Source organism: Garra rufa, chromosome 12, assembly GCF_049309525.1.
Source record: "Garra rufa chromosome 12, GarRuf1.0, whole genome shotgun sequence".
In the NCBI taxonomy this organism is placed as follows: Eukaryota; Metazoa; Chordata; class Actinopteri; order Cypriniformes; family Cyprinidae; genus Garra; species Garra rufa.
Window position 1 is genome coordinate 19,672,611 of NC_133372.1, and position 24,891 is coordinate 19,697,501.

Genomic DNA, 24,891 nt, shown 5'->3' on the forward strand with positions numbered 1-24,891 from the left:
TTTCTATTTGAATTGGTTCATTTAAAAGTAGACATTTCACTCTCTATAGATATATTTTTCATGTCTGTAAGGCAAGTATACACAGAGTTTCGAAGTTTCACACTCGAGTTCACATAGACTGAGACGACACAAAGCGCATTCTGGTTTGTTTAAATTATTTAACAAAATCCCAATGTATCGTTGTTATTCTGAGTGCACACAAATAAACATAGAGCCTTTACAGATTCGAAAGATGTGTTACTTTTATTTGTACGACCAAAAATGATATAATATTTTAAGAGCAAATATTTGGTGCCTCCATCTGTCACGCAGTAAGCTCGCTATTCTTCAGCTTCTACACTCCTAGGTTAAGATTAGATTGAGCTGCCATGTAAAGTTGCTACTACTGTACATACATCTTTCAAATGAAAAGCCATATGAGGTTGATGAATGATAGGTGAGTGTTTGGATGTCCTGCCCGATGTACTATATTACCACATAGACCAGCCGTTAATGATCTCACAGACTGCGTGACTTCGACTTTTTTTTTTTTGTGGACCTTTGTTCATGTTCAGAGCACAACTTAAGATTAATCTTTGATGAATCCAATTGCTGTCTGACCCTTTCTGACACGGAAGAGAAGGAATTGTTGGATAAAGTCGTTAATTTTTGTTTTCTTTGTGCACAAAAAGTATTCTCGTAGCTTTATAACATTACGGTTGAACCACTGAGTTTCAGTTGCGTTGCTGTCTATGCAGGATCAGAAAGCGCTCGGATTTCATCAAAAATATCTTAATTTGTCTACCAAAGATTAACGAAAGTCTTCATGTTTGGAATGACAGGAAAGTGAGTAATTAATGACTTTTCATTTTTTTGGGTAAACTATTCCTTTAAACGTACATATTAGTACTATTTTTCTATCATACCATTTGTTGCAAAACATTTCTGATTTGTTAACTGTGCACAATAACGCCATACTTGCCCTAGAATCAACTGGCCTGAAACACTCTCACAGTGACCCCATTAGACCACCCCTATTTTTAAGCCCAGTTATGTACAACATTTTTACTTTGTTCTTAATAAGCATAGATTAGTGTATATTATAAGCCATTAAAGCCATTTAGATTGTTGCAGCTATTATGGCTCAGCCAAAGTGAGCACACTCTCTTCGCAGAGAAAGCACATATAATTTCATACACAGTTTATATGGTTTGACGTGTCACGCCTCTTATCCTCATCCAGATTACGACTAAACTGTAAACATCTACGACTAAACAATGAGTCACTTTCAAGATCATGTTAGGTGAGATATAAACAACCTTAAAGTGCAATATGATGATTAGAGCGTCTGAAAATGCAGGAGATTAAAATGATTATGGCTAGTAGCTAAGGAGTAAGGAAAATTTGAAAAAGGACAGTGAAAGTTGGAGATTTGTTTTTCCTCTGTGGTTGGTAACTGAAGTAACCTAAGATTTACGCATCCCGCGCTCACAGAGAGTGGATTGATGCTAGCAGCTGGCGTAGAGCGACCCGTGCCAAGGCAATGAATCGAAAAGCCTTCTCAGGATGGACAGCAAGTCAAACAGACTATATAAATGAATTAAAGATTGTGTTTTTATGTTGTCCATATAATAAAGCAACTACTCTGAGAATATGTCCTAGGGTCAATAAGTTATCTGCGTTCCTTTGCTCTGACTTAATGAGATCTGATAACCCCGTGCAGCCTAAAATTAAACAAACATACACAGTGCAGCTAAACTTGATTTGGTAAATGATGCTGATAATGCAGTTGATTGATTTTCAGTCTGATTGTGTGAAAGCCAATACACCTAAGAATCATATCTGAAATTAAAGTTTATGAAGGAACTCATTGGGAAAGATATACATAGCATTCCCTCTAGGATTTTGTGATCTGAACGTGAGAATTGTTGCAAATTCAATCAATTGCAGCATTGTTTGTGCTAGCTTTTTGTCTTCTTTCCAAAAATGTTCTGTGAAAAGCATTACCCTGAGGGCAGCAATATTAGACAATCAAAATCCACAATTCTACATGCAATCACGTTTAACTTTCTTGCTGCCGCATTACAGTGAATTTTATCATAAAATGAGTAGAAATGACCATAAAGGCCACAATTATTTTCAGCTATAAAAAAGATTTACTAAAAAATGAAAATTTTCTGTAAATTGACTTACCTTTAGGCCATCTAAAATATAGGTGACTTTTTTTCTTCAGGTAAACAGTAAAGCATTCATACAATGCAAATCAGCAGCAACTGTCACTTTAAGAGTCAAAAAAAGTATATCAAAAACGTAATCTGATGATATACTGAGGTGTTATGAAGCAAAACAATCAGTCTGTGCAAGAAATCGAACATTGTTTACAACATTATTACCTGTACTCTATTCACTGTAAAAAGGACAGTGAGCCAATACATCTGCAGTTTAAATCAGCTAAAATTAATTTGTATTGGAACATATTTTTAAGAATTGGAACTGTTATCATAGGGCCATCTATAAAGAAATGTATAAAGATATTAAAGAAATAAGGATGAAATGTATGTATAAAGATTGGGGATGTAACAATATCAAAATCTCACAACATTAAATATTTTTGTACATTTTAAAGTTATATTATTCTATCTAATGCACTTTGAGAGTTCAAAATTACAAGCTCCAATCCATGTTCTGAATTAAGAAAACTAAAGTCAGAAAAGAGTCAGTGAACTGAACTTTTAAAAGTGACTCAACTCTCTTTTTATTTCTGGTATACCGCCTCAGTCTAAATTACATTCACACCGGTGATTTAGGAAGCCAAACTAATTAGAATATAATAACAACAACCATTTTACATATATGTTCCTATGACAGTAATAGCCATATATTGTAATAATTGTACTGTAAAATTAATGAAAATGAATATTTCATAGGTATATTATATTTGCTTTACACTACAGTAGGGAAATGACAATACTTCTTTCCTAATTTCAACACTACAAAGAGATATTTTGAATTTGGACTGCAGTAACATTACCCATTTGTGCCTTCGGTTTTAGTTCATTTGACAGATACTGTGTCAATGGCCCAAAACACAACTTTAAAGACCTTTTATGTTTGAATAAGAAGTTTAAATATATTTTTAAAACTACACTTTTTGTCCGAAAGACTATCGCTTCATATCGTCATGTGACCACGATTATATTGAAACAGTATCGCGATACCACAATATTGATAATACCGTTACATAATGATAGCAAAGTAACTTGTAAATCAGCACTAGCTCGAGCCATGAACAATTTCAGACAGTTCAGTCTAATTTATTGAACTGGTTCATCCATCCAGGTCACTAAAAAGAACAGGCTCAAAAGAATCATTTGTTCAAGAAGCAGACATAACTTTGGACCAACTGATTGAGGCTATGGATTACATGTAATAATGTTATAAATAATGTTCAGTTTCTTGCACAAACTTATCATTTCACTTCATAAGACCTCTATGTAATGTCAGGAACCACGGGTATTCATTTTGGGTTCCCTGTTATGCTCTTTTTGACATTCAAGTGATGTTAGCCCCTGACTTGCATTGAAGGACCACAGTTTCAGCCAAAAATCCTTCTACTGAAGAAAAAAAGTCACCTATATTTTCATTTTAGGGTGAACTATCCCTTTGAACAAAATAACTACATTGTAATTATATATTACATACTGTAATTAAACATGATTATTGGTGAATTTTTACTGCAAATCAACACAATGCAACAAATATTGTCATCATTTTACCTCTGGCAGGTTCATCTCCTTGTCATTTCTTCTGGAGCAAAGGGACATCTCACAGTGCAGGAAGAGCAATGATACGTCGAACTTTGATTTGTAGGTGAAACTGAATCGTTTTTTGTCCATCTGAGCGTGAGGGATGGGAAAATCGCCTCGATGAGGGTAATAGAGCACAGAGTCATCCTTAGGACATATGTTCTCTATGACAACATAGTCTGACTGCACAAGAGGACTGGAGTCTGAAGAAATGAAGCAGGTCTGGATCATGAACCCGAGGTTAGGATCTGCTTTTGTAGCTGAAATCTGCGGAGAAAGGTTCACACGTCTCTGTTAATAAAGAAAAAGCCCTTTTTCTGTGAGACAAAATATTCTTCTGGTGCAAACAATAAAAGAGAGAGACAGCAAGAAATACTGCTTTCTTTATCTTGACTAATACAACTTCTTTGACAATTTTTCATAAATACGATCGAAAGTGATTCATATAGCATGAGATGGATCAGCAGAGTGATGCTTAGATGCTATATATTATGTCTAGTCCTCTGGCAGACATGCTCAGTCTATCTTTTTTGATCAGTCTGAGTGAGTTTTTTTCTTTAACAAACTCTCCCAGGCATCGATACAAATCAGCAAATAACGCACAGAGGCTGTCGATTTGCTTTACCACGGCAAACTGTCTAAAGAAACATTGTCAGAGCGGTTACGGTTCCAAGAATCACAAATTTTGACGTCAGTTTTCTGTGCCTCAAATAAATCTTCAAGAATCTTTCAGTTGTAAAAGTTTGGCCATCTGATGTTGTAAAAGCACGCATGACAGATAAGAGCTGCCACAAAAAACATTGCATTCCATTTCCTCAAGTAAGCACTGCCAAGGAGGTGTCATACTTTGGAGAGTGGCTGAATCATTTCAGGTAGGCAGACGATAATCCTCAAAGTGTACTGCGTGATATTCATAAATAGCATTGATTTTCAGTGTCAACAGACTGTCACACAAAAGCACTGCAAAATTGGCTTGCCATATTCCTGAAGTAGCTTCATAGAGATGTGAGGCAGAGAGCAATAACTTCAATTTCAGTGTTTATATTGTATGGCTCCAAAAGACTTGGATTTACAGTCAATGATCACTGTCTAAAAATTCATAAAAAGTGAATAAGTATCGTCAGAGTTTTTATTACTGCATTAACTGCAACACACTGCAAAAATTCTATTGTCAAAGAATATTTTTGTCTAATTCTCCATATATAAAAGTCCTTGAAACAAGGATTTAGTTACCTAAAAAACAATATTGCAAAATTAAAAAAGGCGTCACATATGTTGTAAATATGCATGTATAAACAATATATGTATAGACATTTTTTTCAGCAACAAATTTGTCTTTTTGTGGTTTATGCTGCATATAGGGAATATATGACACTCTTTCTGTTTAATACACCCAACTTTTAACTCATCAATGCCATTTTGTTCTTTCTTTAAGTAAACCTCTGGATAGTAATTAGATTCACTGTTTTGTGACCAGATTAATAATACATCATTAATATGAATGTGTTCTCACTGCAACAAGTGTAAAAAAGTACTAATTCAAATTTTTTTGCATATTATTTAAAGCCCCAAGCTCTTTGTGATCCACTGTCTGATTGACATGGTGTAAATCACTAAATAAAAAAAACTGGTCTGTTATTTTCATAGGGCATATGAGCTGGAACATCAGTGCCCATATATAATGAAATACTATAACCCTGAAAGACAGAGTTAAAAACAAAGCAGGGACCTGAGCATTTCACTGCGAGATCAAATATTGTCTGCCTTCCCCTTTTGAAACCCCACTGATTAATGACAGTATGACACGAGCCTGGACCAGACAAAATGTACACACACAGCAGACAGCTGACTTCTTTCACAGTGGTAGACAGAGAGGGATCTATACACACACTTACAAATTCATGTCTGATCAGACACACAGACACCAGGCGCTTATGGCATTAGAAACATGAAACCGTACACAATGAGAACCACACATTATGGTTAAAGGGTAAAAGCAGATCTTGTATTTCACAAGCCTTTGGCAGTGACTGTATTTGTGTATATGGTTTCTCATTCAATTATTAAATTATATTCCTAATGTGGTTACAGAACTGGAAATGGTTTTATTGAACCCCAAAGGAACCTTTTCAATCATAATGCACATACAGAATATATGTATTGCACAATGTAATGCCCTACGGTTTCCACATATAAACTTTGTTTAAAAGTTTACGGTTAGCAAGAATCTATTCATCAAAGAATCCTGAAAATAGATTTATATCATTACAACTCGGAAGATTTTAGCTTGGTGCAGTAAGGAAAAAAAATGTTTGATCCCCTGCTGATTTTGTACATTTGCCCACTGACAAAGAAATGATCAGTCTATAATTTTAATGGCATGTATTTAACAGTAAGAGGCAGAATAACAACAACAACAAAAAATCCAGAAAAACCCATTTAAAAAAGCTACAAATTAATTTGAATTTTAATGAGTGGAATAAGTATTCCCTATCAATCAGCAAGTGTTCTGGCTCCCAGGTGTCTTTTAAACAAGTCACGAGCTGAGATTAGGAGGACTCTCTTAAAGGGAATGCTCCTAATCTCAGTTTGTTACCTGTATAAAAGACGTCTGTCCACAGAAGCAATCAATCAATCAGATTCCTCCAGAACTCTACACCATGGCCAAGACCAAAAGAGCTGTCCAAGGATGTCAGGGACGAGATTGTAGACCTACACAAGGCTGGAATGGGCTACAAGACCATCGCTAAGCAGCTTGGTGAGAAGGTGACAACAGTTGAGTGAGCAGCACCAAGTTCCTGGGTGTGCACATCACTGAGGATCTCTCCTGGACAAACAACACCACTGCACTGGCCAAGAAAGCACAGCAGCGTCTCTACTTCCTCCGCAAACTAAGAAGAGCAAGAGCACCAGCCCCCATCATGTACACATTCTACCGAGGAACCATCGAGAGCATCCTGTCTAGCTGCATCACTGTGTGGTTTGGAGCCTGCAATGCGTCCTGCCAAAAAACTCTCCAACGCATAGTCAGAGCAGCTGAGAGGATCATTGGTGTCCCTCTCCCCTCCCTCCAAGACATCTACAGCACACGTCTCACCAAAAAAGCCCTCTGCATAGCAGCCGATCCCACTCACCCAATACAAAGCTTCTTCAGCCTGCTGCCATCAGGGAGGAGACTGCGGAGTCTCCAGGCCAGGACCAGCAGACTGAAGGAAAGCTTCACCCATCAGGCTGTCAGGAAGCTCAACTCTCTCCCTACTCTGCCCCCACTCCCCTCTTCTGCCCCACAAACTTTCTGAACTCTGACACACACACACACACACACACACACACACACACACACACACACACACACACACACACACACACACACACTGACCTGCACCAGTCACTTTGTGCAGTATTGGTCTGCCAACTACCTCACCTACTCATAGACAGTTACAAGACTGCTCTGACACTTTTACACATTACAAGCTCTGTTGCACTATATTGTTACATGTTTACATGGTTTGCACTCTCTACCATGTGCCCTTACTTGTATATTGCGTTTTTCATTTTATATATTATGTTTTTTTGTATTTATTCATATTTTTTTAAATTCTACCTTTGTATTTACTGTTTGTATTTAATGTTACTGTTTGTATTTAATGTTACTTGTATGCACCATGGGTCTGAGAGTAACGCAATTTCAATTCTCTGTATGTCCTGTACATTATTGACAATAAAGTTGACTTTGACTTTTGACTTTGACTTTGAGTTGGTGTGATTATTCACAAATGGAAGAAATGCAAAATAACTGCCCACCTCGCTTGGTTTGAGGCTCCATGCAAGATCTCTCCTTGTGGAGTTTCAATGATTATGAGAACAGTGGAATCAGCCCAGAAATGTGTTTTTCTAGATTTTTGTTCTTATTCTCTCTCTCTCACTGTTCAAATAAACCTAATACTGCTAATACCAATATGCTGCTGTGAGTATTAAAGACATACTGCTGCACAAATAGCATATATAACCCGTAGAAGATCTATACAGGTGGAGCTGGGGAGGTGAAGGGTTTCAGAGGAACTCTGAATGCGCACTGCGAAATGCTCTAGTGATGGCTAACCAGGCATTTAAATGTAAAGCAGCAAGCTCATTGGCTGTGTATGCAACATGAACCAATCAACTCGTCAACAAGCCAGGAACGTATTAGAACATCTTGGAACTGCTCTTAAATTATCACAATCAAGCATTCAACCATCCTGTGGTATATGAATAGGTATATGCTTACCTCCACATAGACGGGTCGATTCTCAGTGATGGTGTGAAAAGGCTGAGTGCTGGGGTAGTGGAACGGATTGTTATACAGCTCCATGTTGAAGGTAACATTATCTAGAGAGTCTACAATGAAATCCTCAGATCCGATGTCACTGTCAACAGGGGTGTCCTGGTTCTTACGGTACGTGCAGTTAAACTAAGGACAGAGAAACGGAGAGTAGGAAAATATTATTATGAATGCAAAATAGCACTGTGTTTAGTTCATTTTATTGTCTTGAAATTTTTTTTTATATACATTTTTGGGTGAACTAATCTTTTACCATTTATGAATATTATACAGTTTGACATGTAGATATCATACCAAGATAGTTGCACGATGTCCGCTTTCAGGTAAAATTCTTTCTGTAACATCCGGATCTCCTGGTTGTACAACATCTCCTGACTCCAGATCTTCATATTCAAATGGCCAGCCACTTCCATCCTTCTGTTCTGATTGGCTAATAACAATCTGTCAATCACAGACACAATAATAAGGCAATGTAAACCCAACATTTCCCTAACAATCATACAATTTCCTCTTTCCTCAGAAATGAGATTGCTTCACTCCGGTGCTTAGCACAGATACAGTCAGAGACAATCTAAATGTATACTTGCCAAAGGTCTGCCGAAACAGATGAGAAAGCTGGATTTAATACATGGGAATGCACAATTTCAGCAATGCAACTCCCAAGGCAGATGAACGAAAAAAAACCCATCTCAGTTCTTCTCATCGGAAAAAATACAGCAATCCATTCACATTATAGTATGAGAATCACCTCCCTATGTTCAGAACAATTTGTGGGTTCAAAGGTGAAAGAGTCCTGTGAACATTGTATAACGGAGGTGAAATTGGTTCACACAAGACTTGCCAATTTGTCAAAGGATTGTCATTGCAACAACAACCTCCTTTGATGCTTTCTGGATCTTTCTCTGTGAGCCAGTGCTGTGCTCTGACCATACGGGTCACATCGTTTTAATTGCCCTTGAGGCTCTGAGTTCATAGTGAAGGATAAATATTTGGGAGGTCGCCCAGTTTTTTTTATTGGGTTCAAGGCTAAAAGTGTTATTAGGAATTTCCGCTAGAAATTATCACAGAAGGTCAGTGTGGAAGTGAATCATCCCTTCTGGGTGAAAACACACTTGCAGGACCAGGAAACAGAGAAAACAGATACAGGGGACGTTGCACCTCAACTGACCCTGAACACCCGCATGCATCGGACAAAGCAACGCAAACAAAGGCTAGATTTCACAGTCTGATATTATTGATTGTATATTTGCTTTAGTACTCACTGAATTGATATAGAGGACCACTGGGCTGGGGTGGGAGGGAATTTTGGTGGTTTGGCAGCCAGACAGGGGCGTCTCCAGTATATAGTGGGTGTTGTTCGAGGTTGCTTTGCATTGGGAGTCCTGAAGAGTGATATTGGGTTTTCCAAACCCATTGGCCTGTGAGGACATTAGGAAAACATTAATTCACAGGAAAAATCTCAACCTTTGACAACATATCAAACAATATCGTTTATCGGTCCTCAAGGTATTGCTGTCTAAATCTGAAATCTGAAATGTGTGTTTCAGTTTCTGACAGTGACAAACACAATTTACAAGCTGGCATAACTATGCTCAAAAGCATTTTGATTATAGAATGAGGGTTTTTAATTCCTCTGAAGTGGTCTATTACGCCACTTTTGGTTTCTGACATCATTGCATATGGCCCACACATTCTGGGAATATTCACATCAGCTTTAGGGAAAAACAAGGTGTCTCTTATGCACCACTTCTACACTATTTTAACATGTTTATGTTGTTTTTACCAGTGTTAGGGAAACTACATAGAGACTATAGCTTATTTAAAGTAGTTTAACCACTTTAACCAACTTTAAACAAATAGTTACAGTGCCTTGCAAAAGTATTCATACCCCTTCATTTTTGTTATGTTGCAGCCTTTTGTTAAACTGCTTTAAATTACTTTTTTTCCACACTAATCTACACTCCATACACCAGAATGACAAAGCACAAAACAGCTTTATAACAACTTACTTGCATAAGTATTCACACCTTTTTCTGGGACACTTGAAATTGATCTCAGAAGCACTCATATCGCTAGTAGATGTTACATCATGAGTATGATTTGGCAAGGCACACACTTCTCAGAAAAGGTCTAACAGCTGAAAATGAATATCAGAGCAAAAACCAAGCCCTGAGGTCAAAATAACTACATGTAGATCTCAGAAATTGGTTTGTGTCAAGGCACAGATCTGGGGAAGAGTTCAGAAAAAAATTCTGCCGCATTGAAGGTTCACAGAAGCCTTGTACTCTGGTTTGATGAACCTCAATTCCAAGCATCATATTTGAAGGAAACTAAGCACTGCTCATCACCTGCAGAGTACCATCTCAAAAGTAAAGTGTGCTGGCAGCAGCCTTATGCTGTGAAGTTGTTTTAAAGTGGCAGGGACTGACGGACTTGTCAGAGTAGAAGGAAAGCTCAATGTACCAAAATATTGAGATCTTAATAAAAACCCAGTACAGAGCATTCAGAAACTCAGACTGGGCAGAAGGTTCACCTTCCAGCAGGACAATGACCCTAAGCACACAGTAAGAGCAGCTTATAGACAACTCTATGAATGTCCTTGAGTGGCCCAGCCAAAGCCTTGACTTGAACGCAATCAAATATTTCTGGAGAAACATGAAGATGTGTGTCAGTCCCCATTCAAGCTGACAGAGCTTGAGAGATGAAGAGGTGAAGCAAAAATGCAGATAATTGTCAAATGCAGAGACTAAAAAAATGCTTCAACTAAGTACTGATATAAGGGTATGAATATTTATTAATTGTACTTATTTCAGTGTTTTATTTTTAATAAATTTGCAAAGTTATCACAAATCTGTTTTTTTGCTTTGACATTATGGTGTATGGAGTGTAAATTGATGTGGAAAAAAGTAATTTAATGCAGTTTAACATAGGGCTGCAACATAAAACATGAAAAAAATGAACGTGTATGAATATTTTTGCAAGGCAGTGTAGCTACACTGCTAATAACAACAAAAGAATAAAAATCCATCAAAATATTCAAATATACCCTTCAAAATTTTGGGATTAGTTTTTTTTTTTTTTTTTTTTTTTTTGAGAATACATGTATACTTTTATTTAGCAATAATTCAATAAACCAAGACCTTGGGATTGTTACAAAACAAAAATCTATGAGCTAATGAAAATGTGTTTTCTTGTTACCTGTAAAGTTTCCTTGTCAATGCTGACCACCATTTTGTTCTTTTCACACTGCACACTAAATCCTACATTCGAAGCCCCCTGCTGCTCCTCAAGACCCCCATCCTGATGGACACGCTCCTCAAGAGAAGGGGTCAGAGGTGGGAATGACAGGCCCTGGTCTGTGGATGGCAGGAAGGGGAACGGGAACCTGTTCCGTGGAGGAGAATCCCGGGCGCTGGGCTTAGGAAGTGGGTTGATATTGCGGAGAATAGACAGCTCTGGTGGGAACATTCCCTCATCCATGATCCCTAAATCTGGAAGTGACAGCAGTTGAGATCAAAACATCAATCTGATTGACTGCATCTCGTTATTAATGCAAATGCAAGGAAATCACACACAAAGCAAATACAGTAAAAACCAACTCACATTAGCTTGGTAAATGTATATTTCTTTACTAAGTGTATTGTAAGCATCTTAAGTTTATACTGTTTATATTTTCAGTTACTGCTCTTGCCTTGTTCTCTGAGCCGCAGTTTGAAATGGTTGGCGACAGGGGTGTTGGTGTAGGAAGTGACGGGTTTGAATCCGTTTTCCTCTGCCCACTGGATGAGAGCCTGAGATCCTGTGGGCAGCTTCTGTTTCACCGTCTTTGACACCTGCATCAGCCTTTCTGTGTCTTCACTCAGGCTGACGGTATCTGATGTCTGAGAAGGACAGAGGGAAAGAACAAGAGACATAGAGGAATACAGTCAGAAGTGTTCATTCTTTGCTGTAGAAGAAAAAAATGGAAAGTCCTGTTCAACTTCAAATTTGTTTTTCTAAAACATTTCCCAAATCTTCAACAATAAGCCAAGGTTGTTCTTGTTTTCATTAACATATTCTGATGTAATACCTTATCATATGATCCAAAATTAACACATGCCAAGCTCCAAACTGAAGTACAGAAATCTTGGCCAGAAAAGGAATTGCAACATAATGCACGTTTTAAGTCAAACTGCAACAATGATAAGTCTTGGTGATGGAAGAGAAAACACGTCAGTGCTCAAATGGCAAACAAACAAGGAGAAGTTCACTTCCATAATAAAAAAAAAATCCTAAAAATGTACTCACCTCCATGTGATTCAAGATCAAGATCATCAATTTCATGTCTTTCTGTCTTCAGTCGCAAAGAAATTAAGGTTTTTGAGGGAAACATTCTAGGATTTTTCTCATTTGTGGCCAACAGGTTGAAGGTCCAAATTGCAGTTTCAATGCAGCTTCAAAAGGGCTCTACATGATGCCAACCGAGGAATAAGGGCCTTATCTTGCGAAACTATCAGTCATTTTTTAAAAACAATAAAAATGTATACTTTTTAACCACAAATGCTCTTCACGCAGTTCTTCATCTGTGTACAAAATGGTAGGGTAAGACAAAAAAATAAATAAAAAACATCGTTGTTTCAGGTTTTTTTTTTTTTGCAAAGGGAGCTTGACTTTCTGTGCATGTTCACTTTGTAAACACTGGGTTAAAAAGTATATACATTTTTATGTTTTAAGAAAATTACAGATTTTTTTCGCTAGATAAGACGCTTATTCCTCGGCTAGGATCGCGTGGAGACATTTTAAGCTGCACTGAAACTGCAAATTGGACCTTAAACCCATTGGCCACACTATGGAGAAACATTCTGGATTTTTTTTTTCTAAAAAAATTATTATTTTGCAACATAAGACAGAAAGACATGAGCATCTTGGATGACATGGGGGTGAGTAAATTATCAGGAAATTTTTATTATGGAATTACTTCTCCTTTAAGTTACCTTGAGTCACATTAAGCTGTATGTTGTGTCTATTCATTTGATTTAATATTGAAAGGGGAAAAAAGAGAAAGTGGCACCTTTCAATCTTTCAAAAACATGAAAAACAAGAATTTGGCTTGAATTTTAATTTTACTCTTAAAAGAGAAGTTCACTTCCAGAACAAAAATTTCTCTTCATATAGTGGACTTCTATGGTCCCCGCGAGTATGAACTTCCAAAATGCAGTTTAAATGCAGCTTCAAAGGGCTATAAATGATCCCAGTCAAGAAGAAGGATCTTATCTAGCGAAACAATCAGTCATTTTCTAAAAGAAATGACAATTTATATACATTTTAACCACATATGCTCGTCTTGTCTAGCTCTGCGTGAACTCTGTGTATTCTGGTTCATGGCAGTTAGGGTATGTCGAAAAACTCCTATCTCATTTTTTTCTCTAACTTCATCCTACATCGTCTTTTTACCTTTTTTTGTAAAGGGTGTTTGATCTTCTTTGCATGTTCACTTTGTAAACAGTGGGTCGGTACTTCTGCAGCAATGTAGGATGATTTTGAAATTGGAGGGGAAAATGAGATGGGAGTTTTTCAACCTACCCTAACTGTCTTGAACCGGAATACACAGAGTTCAGAGTTCATTATTAGATTAGAACCTTTTTCTTTTATTGGGATCATTTAGAGCCCTTTGAAGCTGCATTTAAACTGCATTTTGGAAGTTCAAACTCGCGGGCACTATATGGAGAGAAATCCTGAAATGTTTTTTCTCAAAAAACATAATTTCTTTACAACTGAAGAAAGAAAGACATGAACATCTTGGATAACAAGGGGGTGAGTAAATTATCTGTACATTTTTGTTCTAGAAAGTGAACTTCTCCTTTAAGGCTTAGAAAATGGATAACAATATTGAAGCTGTCAATAATTCTGTTTTCAATATTAAATAAATTTATAAACACAATGGTTGTGTTTGAGCTTATAGTTAAAAATGTGCAAAAAAGGCATGCAAAACAGTTTAGTTTTTAGTTTTTTTTTTTTTTTTATCACACAACATTGGTCATTATTCCCAAAAATTTTGGACTGTCCTCATTACATATATATCTGTAGTTCTGACAAAGTAAGACATGGTCTATGACCAATATACCAGGTTTAATTTGATTGTGGTTTGAGATGCGTCAAATTACATAGGAATTATATGTGAGCTTCTATTGGTTCTCTGTTGGGTGTGAAGGGCAGATGGCCCTCATTCCCAGCCATGTTTCCCACAAATGCCTGACCAGACTAGACAACAAGCTTGAGCCAATCTGCCAACAGTAGCAGGGCTTTGATTTTACAAGGCTGTGGATCGTATCGCATGCATAACTTACATTCTCCTATGCTCTAAAACACTGTCACTGATTCACTTGGACACAGACATGTTCGATCAAACACGTTCATGGAGACAGATACATTACACACACACTTAGACATTCACATAAAAATTCTCTAATGAACTTTACGACTTTATGACTGCCAATGCAACTACCATAGCATTATGTAGGAACACTGTGTACCTGAATATTCTGAAATTCTGTGATTTGAATCTTCTCAATTTCCTCAACTTTAACTACTTTAATTTCAAAATATAAACATTCTTATATATAAACTGTTGTTGTCTACTGCAGTCTTTGTATATATTTAAAGAGAGTTCAGCGTGTAAAAGAATCACACTGTACTTGTATATAAAGTACTTTACTCTACATTACTCTTTTCCAGCTCAGAAACACATCCATAAATTATCATATAAACACCTTAAAACTCTTTAAAGTAATGTGACTTCTCATAATGACACTGGATTTTTTCTCATAAGCAGCACATAAAAACGCACAAATATTTAGCATTGAATTACACACTGTGCGCAAGTCGCTTTCCAAGAGCAGTGCAGTGACAGTCTCAGCGGTGTGAGCCTTGTGCTGCGCTATCTGAAACCAGCAGCCAGACGCTCCCATAATTCATATTCTGAAGTGCCAGGCCAACACTACAATAAAAACACTCCAAAGGCTCTGGCTGAAGAAAAACTTACTACACTCCTCCTTCTGTTATTACTCCATTTCATGACAGGCCTCCAGATCTAACAGTTCATTGGATCAACTTGCTATCTTCTGCTCATTCTTTCTACACAGTTTGAAGAGAAATAATTATACTGTATATAGTTTATTTACAAACCATTAAAAATTATATATATATACTATTACTACTACTACTAAAGTTTGGGACAGTATGATTTTTTCACTGTATGTTACAACTTTGCTGTCTTTGCAGGAACATAATATATTTTGCATTTAGACAATATATTATAAATCCTACCACAATGTCCAGTTTGCCAATGACGCTGTGGGATTTGATTACCCAATTCACCGACTTCTCACATTTCAGAAGCAACACAACGTCACGATGGAGCGGTGCGTCACCATCCAATGGCCTTAAATCCACAATCACATCCACCTGGAATGCACTGCTCAGAGACAGAGAGAGAGAGAGAGAGAGATGGAAGAAATGGAAGGAAGGCCATAAGAATCTTGGAAAAATTAAACTTCAGTTTTAGCATGTTTTCTGTGTCTGGCCAATTCATTAAAAATCTGGACCGCTTCCTAGAAAACAAAGCTGGACACATGTGAAACAGACCACATAACGCAACTCTGAGATCCATCATGATGCTTGCATATCTTTAGATCTGTTTTTCATTTTTTTAGTTATTATTAGGCAACAGTGAGTGATATTGGTGGGGGCGGAAAGAGTTTTCCAAAATCAACAGTACCCTGGTTCCTGCCTATTTCCAAATAAACGTTACAGAACCAGAGGAAACACAATGACAACCTAAAATGACAAATAGAGAGTGACATGCACGTACATTTACACATGAAAGCAAATACACCCACCCATGAACGGCCATGTGCATACACAACATCTTATACTAAACACATCCATATGTCCCGAAACACATTTATACATAGTTTGAACGTTTTTTAATGTAAAATGGAAAGTTTTTTAATGGGAAATGTGTTCCCTTTCTACAGCAGATTAAATGATACAGTTCAGGTCAAAAGTTTATATACACCTTGCAAAATGTTAATAATTTTACCAAAATAAGAAGCATCATGCAAAATGCATGTAGTTTTTTATTTAATACTGACCTGAGTTAGATATTTCACATAAAGGACTTAAAGAGAAAGTAATAAAGAGAAAATAATAGTTGAACTTAAAAATAAAATGACTCTATTCAAAAGATTCTTAATACTGTTTTGTTACCTGAATGATCCACAACTGTGATTTTTTTTGTTTTGTGATAGTTATTCATGAGTCCGTTGTTTGTCCTAAACAGTTAAACTGCCCGCTGTTCTTTAGAAAAATCCTTCAGGTACCACATCTTTGGTTTTCCAGCATTTTTGTGTATTTGCACCCTTTCCAACAACGACTGTATGATTTTGAGAGCCATCTTTTCACACTGAGGACAACTGAGGGACTCATATGCAACTATTACAGAAGGTTTAAATGCTCACTGATGCTCCAGAAGGAAAAACAATGCATCATTAAGAGCCAGGGGTGTAAACTTTTGAACAGAATAAAGATGTGTACATTTTTCTTATTTCGCCTAAATATCATATTTATTTCATTTAGTACTGACCTTCAGAAGCTACAGAAGATACTTGCATGTTTCCCGGAAGACAAAATAAGTTAAATTTACTCTGATCTTCAAAAAGTATTCACCCCCCAGATGAATGCTTTGTGTTTCCTTCTGGAGAGTGAGCATTTGACCCTTCTGTAACAGCTGCATATGAGTCCCTCAGTTGTCCCTCAGTGTGAAAAGATAAATCTCAAAATCATAGTTATTGTTGGAAAGGGTTTAAATACACAAAAATGGACCTGAAGGATTAACTGTTCAGGACAAACACGGAACTCGTGAACAACTATCACAAAAGAAAAAACAGAGCTGTGGATCATTCAGGTAATAACATAGTATTAAGAATCAAGCGTATTTATAAATTAATTTTCTCTTGTGGACTATGCAAATGTCTTTTATGTGAAATATCTTATTTAGGTCAGTACTAAATAAAAATAGCATGCATTTTGTATGATCCCTCTCAAAATTTTGCAGATTCTGCAAGGTGTATGAAAACTTTTGACCTCAACTGTACACTGCCATCAGTGCTGGGTGGTAACTGATTATATAGTATATTATATTACATTTTAAAATGCTTATAATCAGTTTACAGTTACTTTTTATGGATTACACGATTATGTAATTCATCCTTGTTGAATAAAACTACTAAATTCTTACAAACAATACAAATGACCCAAAATGTTTGAATGGTAGTGTACATTAATCATCATTCTCAGCACATTCTTTGCTCTTCATTTTGTTGCGCAAGCACTAAAAAAGCTAAGTAAATAATATAAAAGTGCTCAAGATTTTATTTGTGTTTCAAATTGTTGCTGTAATTACAACTTCTAAGCTTTCAAAAAGAGAATAACCTGAACATTGTGTTCACTCTGCAGGGGCTGTACTACAGAAACTTCCAGAAACTTCTACAGAAACTTCTTAGTTCATTCCTGACATACGGTTTAAGAAAAAAAAAAAAAGGTTGGATATTTTTGTAACACAGAAGAACAAAATGGAATGTAGTTCAACAGTCTTCTCCTTACCTGCTGGAGTTTGGTGCCTGGAGCTCAATGATGTGAACCTCCTGGTCATGATCAGGACCTGAGAGAACACACCCTGTAGATGGCTGGGGCTGGATGTAGCTTGCCAGGTAGTTCAGAGACAGAAACTTGTTATCAATCTTACAGGTCTCGGAGAAGACGGGGTCTGAAATAAATTTGAGATGCGTTTAGGCTTAGGGCTAGAAATCTGGAGGACACAGAGATGTTTGATTGACACATACACCACATTACCAACAGTTAGCTACAGTGGTATAATCTTATATTTAGTATAACAGCCCTGGAACATTTCACTGTTTGTATCACTTGGCTTGTCTGTATTTGCTGTGTGCCAGACCACAGTACAAGAGCAGGAATGGAAGTGGAGTGAAGTTTGTGGGTTTTTTCATAGGGTCATTTTTAACCCTCTGGGGACTGAGGGTGTTTTTGGGCCCTGAAAAAGTTTTGACATGCCCTGACATTTGTGCCTTTTTCAGTATCTTAAAAACATATGAATGGCCCAAATCTGATTATATTGTAATCAGCACAATTTGGGCTACAATAATATGTAAGCAACATGAATGTACATGTTGGTGTTTTTGAGAAAACAACGTTTATGCGTGCTTAGTGAAAAACAAAATTTTTGAAGTCACTGAAATAAAGTCATGAAACACATACAGAATATTTGTTCACAAGACTTTGAGAACTGGATGTGTTAGGCTAGAGTTTTTTCTATCAAATGATATGAAAATCATCTGGTTCACTTGTTTACACAAAACAGTATATTGATTTAAATTTTTGAAGACACTTTTTGTTTAGAATAGCTGTATGCGAAGAAGGCGTGAATGATCATGAATAATGCTGTGATTCACACCTGAGAAGACAAAGACCTGCATAATGAGCCGCATAATTAGTTACTCAGTCAGATGACTGAGAGGAACAAAGGAATGAATGAAGGAGGAATATAAGGACAAAATATGTTTGTAGCTTATTTTGAATAGATTTATTTATCAAGAAAAATAACTTGAGATTCACTTGTGAACTTCTTTAACATCTGAAGATGGTACAGTGCTCTCAGGAAAACAGTTTGAGGAGACTCAAGTAAATGTCAGCAGGATCCATGTGTTGAGCAGGTTTACAATCACTAAAAACAACAAAACAAAACATCTGTGAGCATGTTAATATCAACAGCATCACACTATTTATTTATTTATATATATATATTATGATTTTGTAGTCATAGACCCACGCATTTTGTACAAACGTAAAAAGGACATTTTATATCTGAGAAACTAATAAAAAGTGTTTATCGTGTTAAACATCCATTCGAGAACACAGTATTAATACATATTGTCAAAACATACACTAAGTGTAAACCCTCATATTACATCCTACTGTTGTAAGATACATTAATAACTAAATAAATAATTATGATCTTATAGTCAAACATAAGCATGCTTTGTGTGAATACAAAGAAACTAGGCTATATTATAACTGTTAAGCTTAAATGTGAACACTATAACCTTTATATTGCATCATTCTTTATTGAACAGACTATTAAAAACATACTGGCATCGTTAGTCATTTAGATGCAGTGAAATGAAACGTACTTTATAATGTTTCACTTGCTGTAGTCAGGAATTATAGTTGGCAAAAAGTCTTAACTGGTAAAATGTTTGCACATTCTGTCACAGTAATAACTAACAAGTAGGCTAATAAGAGAAAAAAAAAAACTTACTCATGTCTTCTGAAGTACGTTTTATTCCTGACAGAGTCTTCTTCCAGAAATGACTAACTTGAACGAAGTTTCTCCTTTGTTTACCGTGATGTGGGCGTCTACTTTTGGCGCGGCGCCCTCACGTGGACGATTTGAATATGAATAGCGAACAGCTCGTGGGCGTGATCTAATTATAAAATAATGAAGCTGACCGGAGAGACTGGACATCGTGTTGGTTTCATATTGATTATCTTATCACAGGATATTTGTTTTCGGTAAAACTTACTTCGTTTAAAAGTATACATATCAAGCTTTGTCTAGACATATTGCTCATGTCTCTGTGTTGTATATTGGCTGAGTTATAGTCTATTTTACTGACGCGTTTGTGAATGAAGATCACGGAGATCAACGCGGCAGACAGCACACCCTTTTTGTTTTCTTTATTTTGCAAAACCACAATGTTTTTTTGATTTTGTGAGTATATACAAATAAAAGTAGACCCTTTACAGATTCGATTGATGTACTGCTTTTATCTGTACAATCAGAAATGACAAAGTAATTAAAGTTCCTTTTGGGAAACTGCCTCAAAACGCCCCAGGGCGTTTTTCGTCCCCAGGGGGTTAATGTCCAGCGGTGATGCTGATATCTTAAAAGCAGGTTGGCCAGGTTATCATGGCAAAATATATACAATATTGTTCAAACGTTTAGGGTTGGTAAGATTTCTTTAAATATTATTAAAATGCAAACTGCTTTCTATGTTATTATTCATAATTAGTAATTATTTTATACAAAAGTTGTGTTGTGCCGTTTATTATTCAAAAAAGACAGATTCAAGAAATTCCAAAAGAACAGCATTTATTTAAAATAGAAAATACATTTAGAAAAAAAATCAAATTAAATCTTTTAAGACAAATAATACATTTCCTGATAATTTACTCACCCCCATGTCATCCAAGATGTTCCTGTCTTTCTTTAGTCACAATAAAATTATGTATTTTGAAGAAAACATTCCAGGATTTTTCTCCATATAGTGGACTTTAATGGTGCTCAATGGACTAAAGGTTAAAAATGCAGTTTTAGTGTCATTTCAAAGGGCTCTAAATGACCCCAGCTGAAGAATAATGGTCTTAAGACGTGTTTAAATATTAAAACAACAACAACAACAAAAAAGACAGATGCTTTGAAGCTGCACTGAAACAAAAAAAAAATTAACCTTCAATCCGTTGGGCACCATTGAAATCCACTATATGGAGTAAAATCCTGGAATGTTTATAAAAAATTTACAATTTATATACTTTTTAACCTCAAATGCTCATCTTGTCTCATGATGTGCATGCATACACTGTGTTTCAATACAGTTATGGTATGTAAAAAAACTACATCGCACTTTCCCTACATCGCTGTAGAAGTATCAACCCAGTGTTTACAAAGTAAACTTGCAAAGAAAGTTAAACGGCCTTTACAAAAAAAAGGTAAAACAGCAATGCAGGTCAATTTTGAAATTGGAGGACAAAATGAGATGGTAGTTTTTCGAACTGTTTTGAACCAGAATGCACAGAGTACGCATGCACATCGCAGAGCTAGACAAGATGGGCATTTGTGGTTAAAAAGTGTATACTTTAACCACAAAGGATTAAAGGTTAATTTTTTTTTAACCTTTAATCCATTGGACACCATTGAAACCTGGATGTTTTCCTCAAAAAACTTAATTTCTTTGCGACTGAAGAAAGAAAGACATGAATATTTTGGATGACATGGGGGTGAGTAAATTATTATGAAATTTTTTTTCTGGAAGTGGAGTAATCCCGTAATGCGTCTTTGCTGAATGAAAGTACACATTTTTTTCAAACAAACAAATAAATAAATGGAAATCTTACTGGCTGATTCAAAATTGAATTTGACATAAACTTGCTAAAGTGAATAATAATAATAAATTATTATATTAATAAATATTTGTCAACATTTAATCAAAATGACAATGACGATAATCTTGAAAATGCCAAATATTAGCAGATTAATCTCTTATAAACACAATTAATTAATTAAGCAAAACACAGTACTCTTCCTGACCTGTGCTGTTGCAGAACATGTTTAAATATTCCTTGAAAAAAAAAAAAAAAAAAAAATGTGCAAGGGGAGTGGCCATTAAACGACTGGTGAAACATTGTGAAGAAAGGTCGGGCCTGTAGCCTATACCAGGGGCGGAGTGGCAATTGGGACGACCGGGACTTTTCTAATATTGTATATAATTTTCACGCTTTCAATATGCAGGGTATAGAAATCGCTTTTAAATGAGTGCTCACGCTGTTTCCTTTTACTTTCGACTTTGCGATAACGCACACTCTGTGTAAAGGGAGCAGCACATCTTATAATAGATATTTGTCAGCGAGTACAAGATTGCAGCAAATCCTCCAGTCTATTTTTGTCATCTCTCTTTACTTTCGACCCGTGATCATTCAGATCTAAAGGTCATTGTACACTGAGTCTGATTTTCGTATGTGTTTTTTTTGTTTGTTTGTTTTCTCATATTCGCCATCCTTATCAAAATGCTTATTATGGATGCGAAAATGCAGAAAATCAAACACGATCCGAATTTTTTTATGACGGACCAAAGTTTCAGAGTCAGTGTGTAAACTCGATTAACATAACCTGTATTTTTTTTTAACGTGCAAAAATCTTGGACGAAAATTTCGTACTCATGTGTGCAAAGACATTAACTCCAGCAGCTCGTGTTGGATGCAGGGTTGCCAAGTCTGCGTTTTTCACCACAGAATTGGTCTACTTTTAAACTGTTACAATGGGTTGATTTCCCCCAGTTATTTAAAGGTTTTAAATATTGCAGAAATTAAATTTCAATAAGAAATAATTTTTGTTTTGTTGTACACTGTTACGTAAGATCTTTAGGGTTTTTGCTAAATAAATACGTTGAGAATGCATAATACTCTCCCATGTCTCTTTTTGATAAGGATACCTACCATTTACTTATTATATTATACAAATATTAACTTTATTCACATACTAAAGGGACAGGACAGGCTACTCCTCCCAAAATGTACCAAAAAAAAGTAATACCGTGATATTACACCGTCACCGTTCAAAAGATGAAAAATACCGTGATATTAATTTTAGGTCATATTGCCCACCCCTATATATATATATAAATCGTCCCTGCTCTTGAACACAGTTTTCTTTGCTCCTCCACAAAAGAGATAATGGCTCTTCTCTTTGCCCCAGAGAAACAGAAGACAGATGCTTCCTTATTTGGCCATTACGCTTTTGGACAAAGCGCAAGGGTGATGAGTGTGAACTCATCATGAAAGGCTGGCATCTCTTACTCTCGGCTCTTCCTGGCTCTTTGAGGTACCGGGGGAAAGAGGGTCGCCTGTTCTCTGCAGCAAACAGATCGGAAGCATGTCCGCTCTCATGCAGAGCTACAAAGGGTTGAGATAGAGTAGAAGGCCAGAACTCTCCTGTAGAGGTAAACACAGCCTTCTGAATCTCTGCCAAACCACAAACTCCAAATGACACGGGGCCAAATGTTTTACGGGGCTTACCGAAAGAGGCTCAGAGAGTGGAAAGTGTACTTTGAATGATGCCGTCATTACTTTCTCCTAGTGCTTGAAACTTATGTTCTTTTACGGAGTGAAAAATGAGCACCAGCAGTTTAACCGGGCAACCTGACAGCTGAGAGATGCTGAAGTCAGACGTGTTGCTGCTTCGGTCTTAGAACTCAGCAGGAGAAACACGACACAGCCCTGGGTGAAACACGCAGCCGGATCTGTCCTTTTTTTCTTTCTTCAAACAATTCCTGCGGCTCCCTGTGCTAATGGTGCGTATTTGCGAGTATCTGTTTCTACTTTCTCTCTTTCATGCCCTCAACAAGTAAACAACAAAATCTATTTGAATGTGGCAACCATGCCTGACTCAAACATCATATCAAAGTCCAAGAGTCGGTTTCAAGTTAAATCCCCCCCAAACCGTTTCCTTTGAGAATAAGCCAACTCCCCCCCCTACGGCTCATGTCATCGGGCAGATGGCTACGATACTTTGCCATCTTGCAGGGCTTCCTGGTACTGCTATAAATTTGGACTTTCTGTTTTGGGCTCTATTTTCCTCTTCGCTGCCAAACTTTCCCTTTGCACATTCCCTTTTTCCTCTCAGTCTGCTATTCTTCCTCATCGTTCTCTTTTTAAAAGCACTGTTGTGAAAGACTTCAGGTTTGGCGAGGGGCCCGTACGCACAAGCTGGCAGTCAAAGAGTTTTCGTCTGAAACTCTTCCCGTATGTTTATTTGGCCTTTCCGTCAAGTCTCCATCACTCGGTTGCTTATGAGTCGGACAGAAAAGAAGCGACTGGCATGCAAGCAAATCTACTGATTACAAATGAGAGGCAGAGAGAAAGACCACAGATTTTGCCATGTTGTTTTTAAATGAAACTAAATGTTGCCCAGTGGAAATCAGAATGACTTGAGGTGGCTTCATTGGGATTTTATTACCCATGGGACTGGTTACTAAACACAGTCAACAGGCTCCATTGAGAGTGAATTAACATGTGCTGGGCCATGATTGAAGTTCAAAGGCAGCTGGAAATGTGGCTTAAACTGAAAAAAAAAAAAAAACATATCGCTTACACTTCGTTTTGATAGTCCACTTTAGACATTCTACTAACTATAAGTAACTTTGCAACTACATGTCAACTAATTCTCATTCATTTGCAGCTACATGTCTACTAACTCTCAGAGTAGACTGTTAGGTTAGGTTTATAAATAATACATAATAAATATACACAGTACACACATATATTTTGTAAACAACAACTTTCATTTTGGATGCGATTAATCATCACACAGCACCAAAAATAATATGAACAATTATTTTTTACACCTAGAATTCAGTGTTAGATAAGTTTCTCTAAGAAAAATAATTAATTTCTACTTCGACAAGTTAATGACACAAGGATAGACATCAAAGGATTCTCTTAATTCTTTCAAATAAATAATAGATAACTACATAAATTATTCTGGTCACATTATAGATTAAGGTCCAATTTTCACTATTTACTAACTATTAATTATGACTTTTGCCTTAATATACTTCTAATTACTGCTTATTAATAATTAGTAAAGTAGTTGTTAAGTGTAAGAAGTGTAGTAATTGGCTAGGATTAAGGATTTAGAATAAGGTCTTGCAGAATAAAACATTAATATGTGTTTTAAAGTAATAATAAACTGTCTATATATCAGTAATATTCATGCTAACCAACTACTTAATAGTGAGAATTGGACACTAAAATGTTACCAATATTCTTGTTAACTCAACAAAGTATTTCAAGTGAGAATTTCTTTAACAAAAAATAAATGATTTTTTTTTTGTTTCTTGCATGATTAACATGTTACTAGCATGTTGTAAACAGTGTTGTTTTCGTTTTTCATGA

At 36.4% G+C, this 24,891-nt stretch overlaps 1 protein-coding gene across 1 annotated transcript in view; it reads right to left on the reverse strand.

The window, feature by feature from the left end:
• tgfbr3 (transforming growth factor, beta receptor III) overlaps positions 1-11,588 on the reverse strand; it is a 38,798-nt gene extending 27,210 nt beyond the window's left edge. The window contains exons 1-5 of the mRNA XM_073852198.1: positions 11,305-11,588; positions 9,369-9,524; positions 8,401-8,547; positions 8,053-8,235; positions 3,756-4,052 (exon numbers count right to left, since the gene is read on the reverse strand). Of these exons, the coding sequence (XP_073708299.1) occupies positions 3,756-4,052; positions 8,053-8,235; positions 8,401-8,547; positions 9,369-9,524; positions 11,305-11,586 (1,065 nt within the window). The 5' untranslated portion in view covers positions 11,587-11,588. The remainder of the gene's footprint in view (positions 1-3,755; positions 4,053-8,052; positions 8,236-8,400; positions 8,548-9,368; positions 9,525-11,304) is intronic.
• Between the last annotated feature and the right edge of the window lie 13,303 nt (positions 11,589-24,891).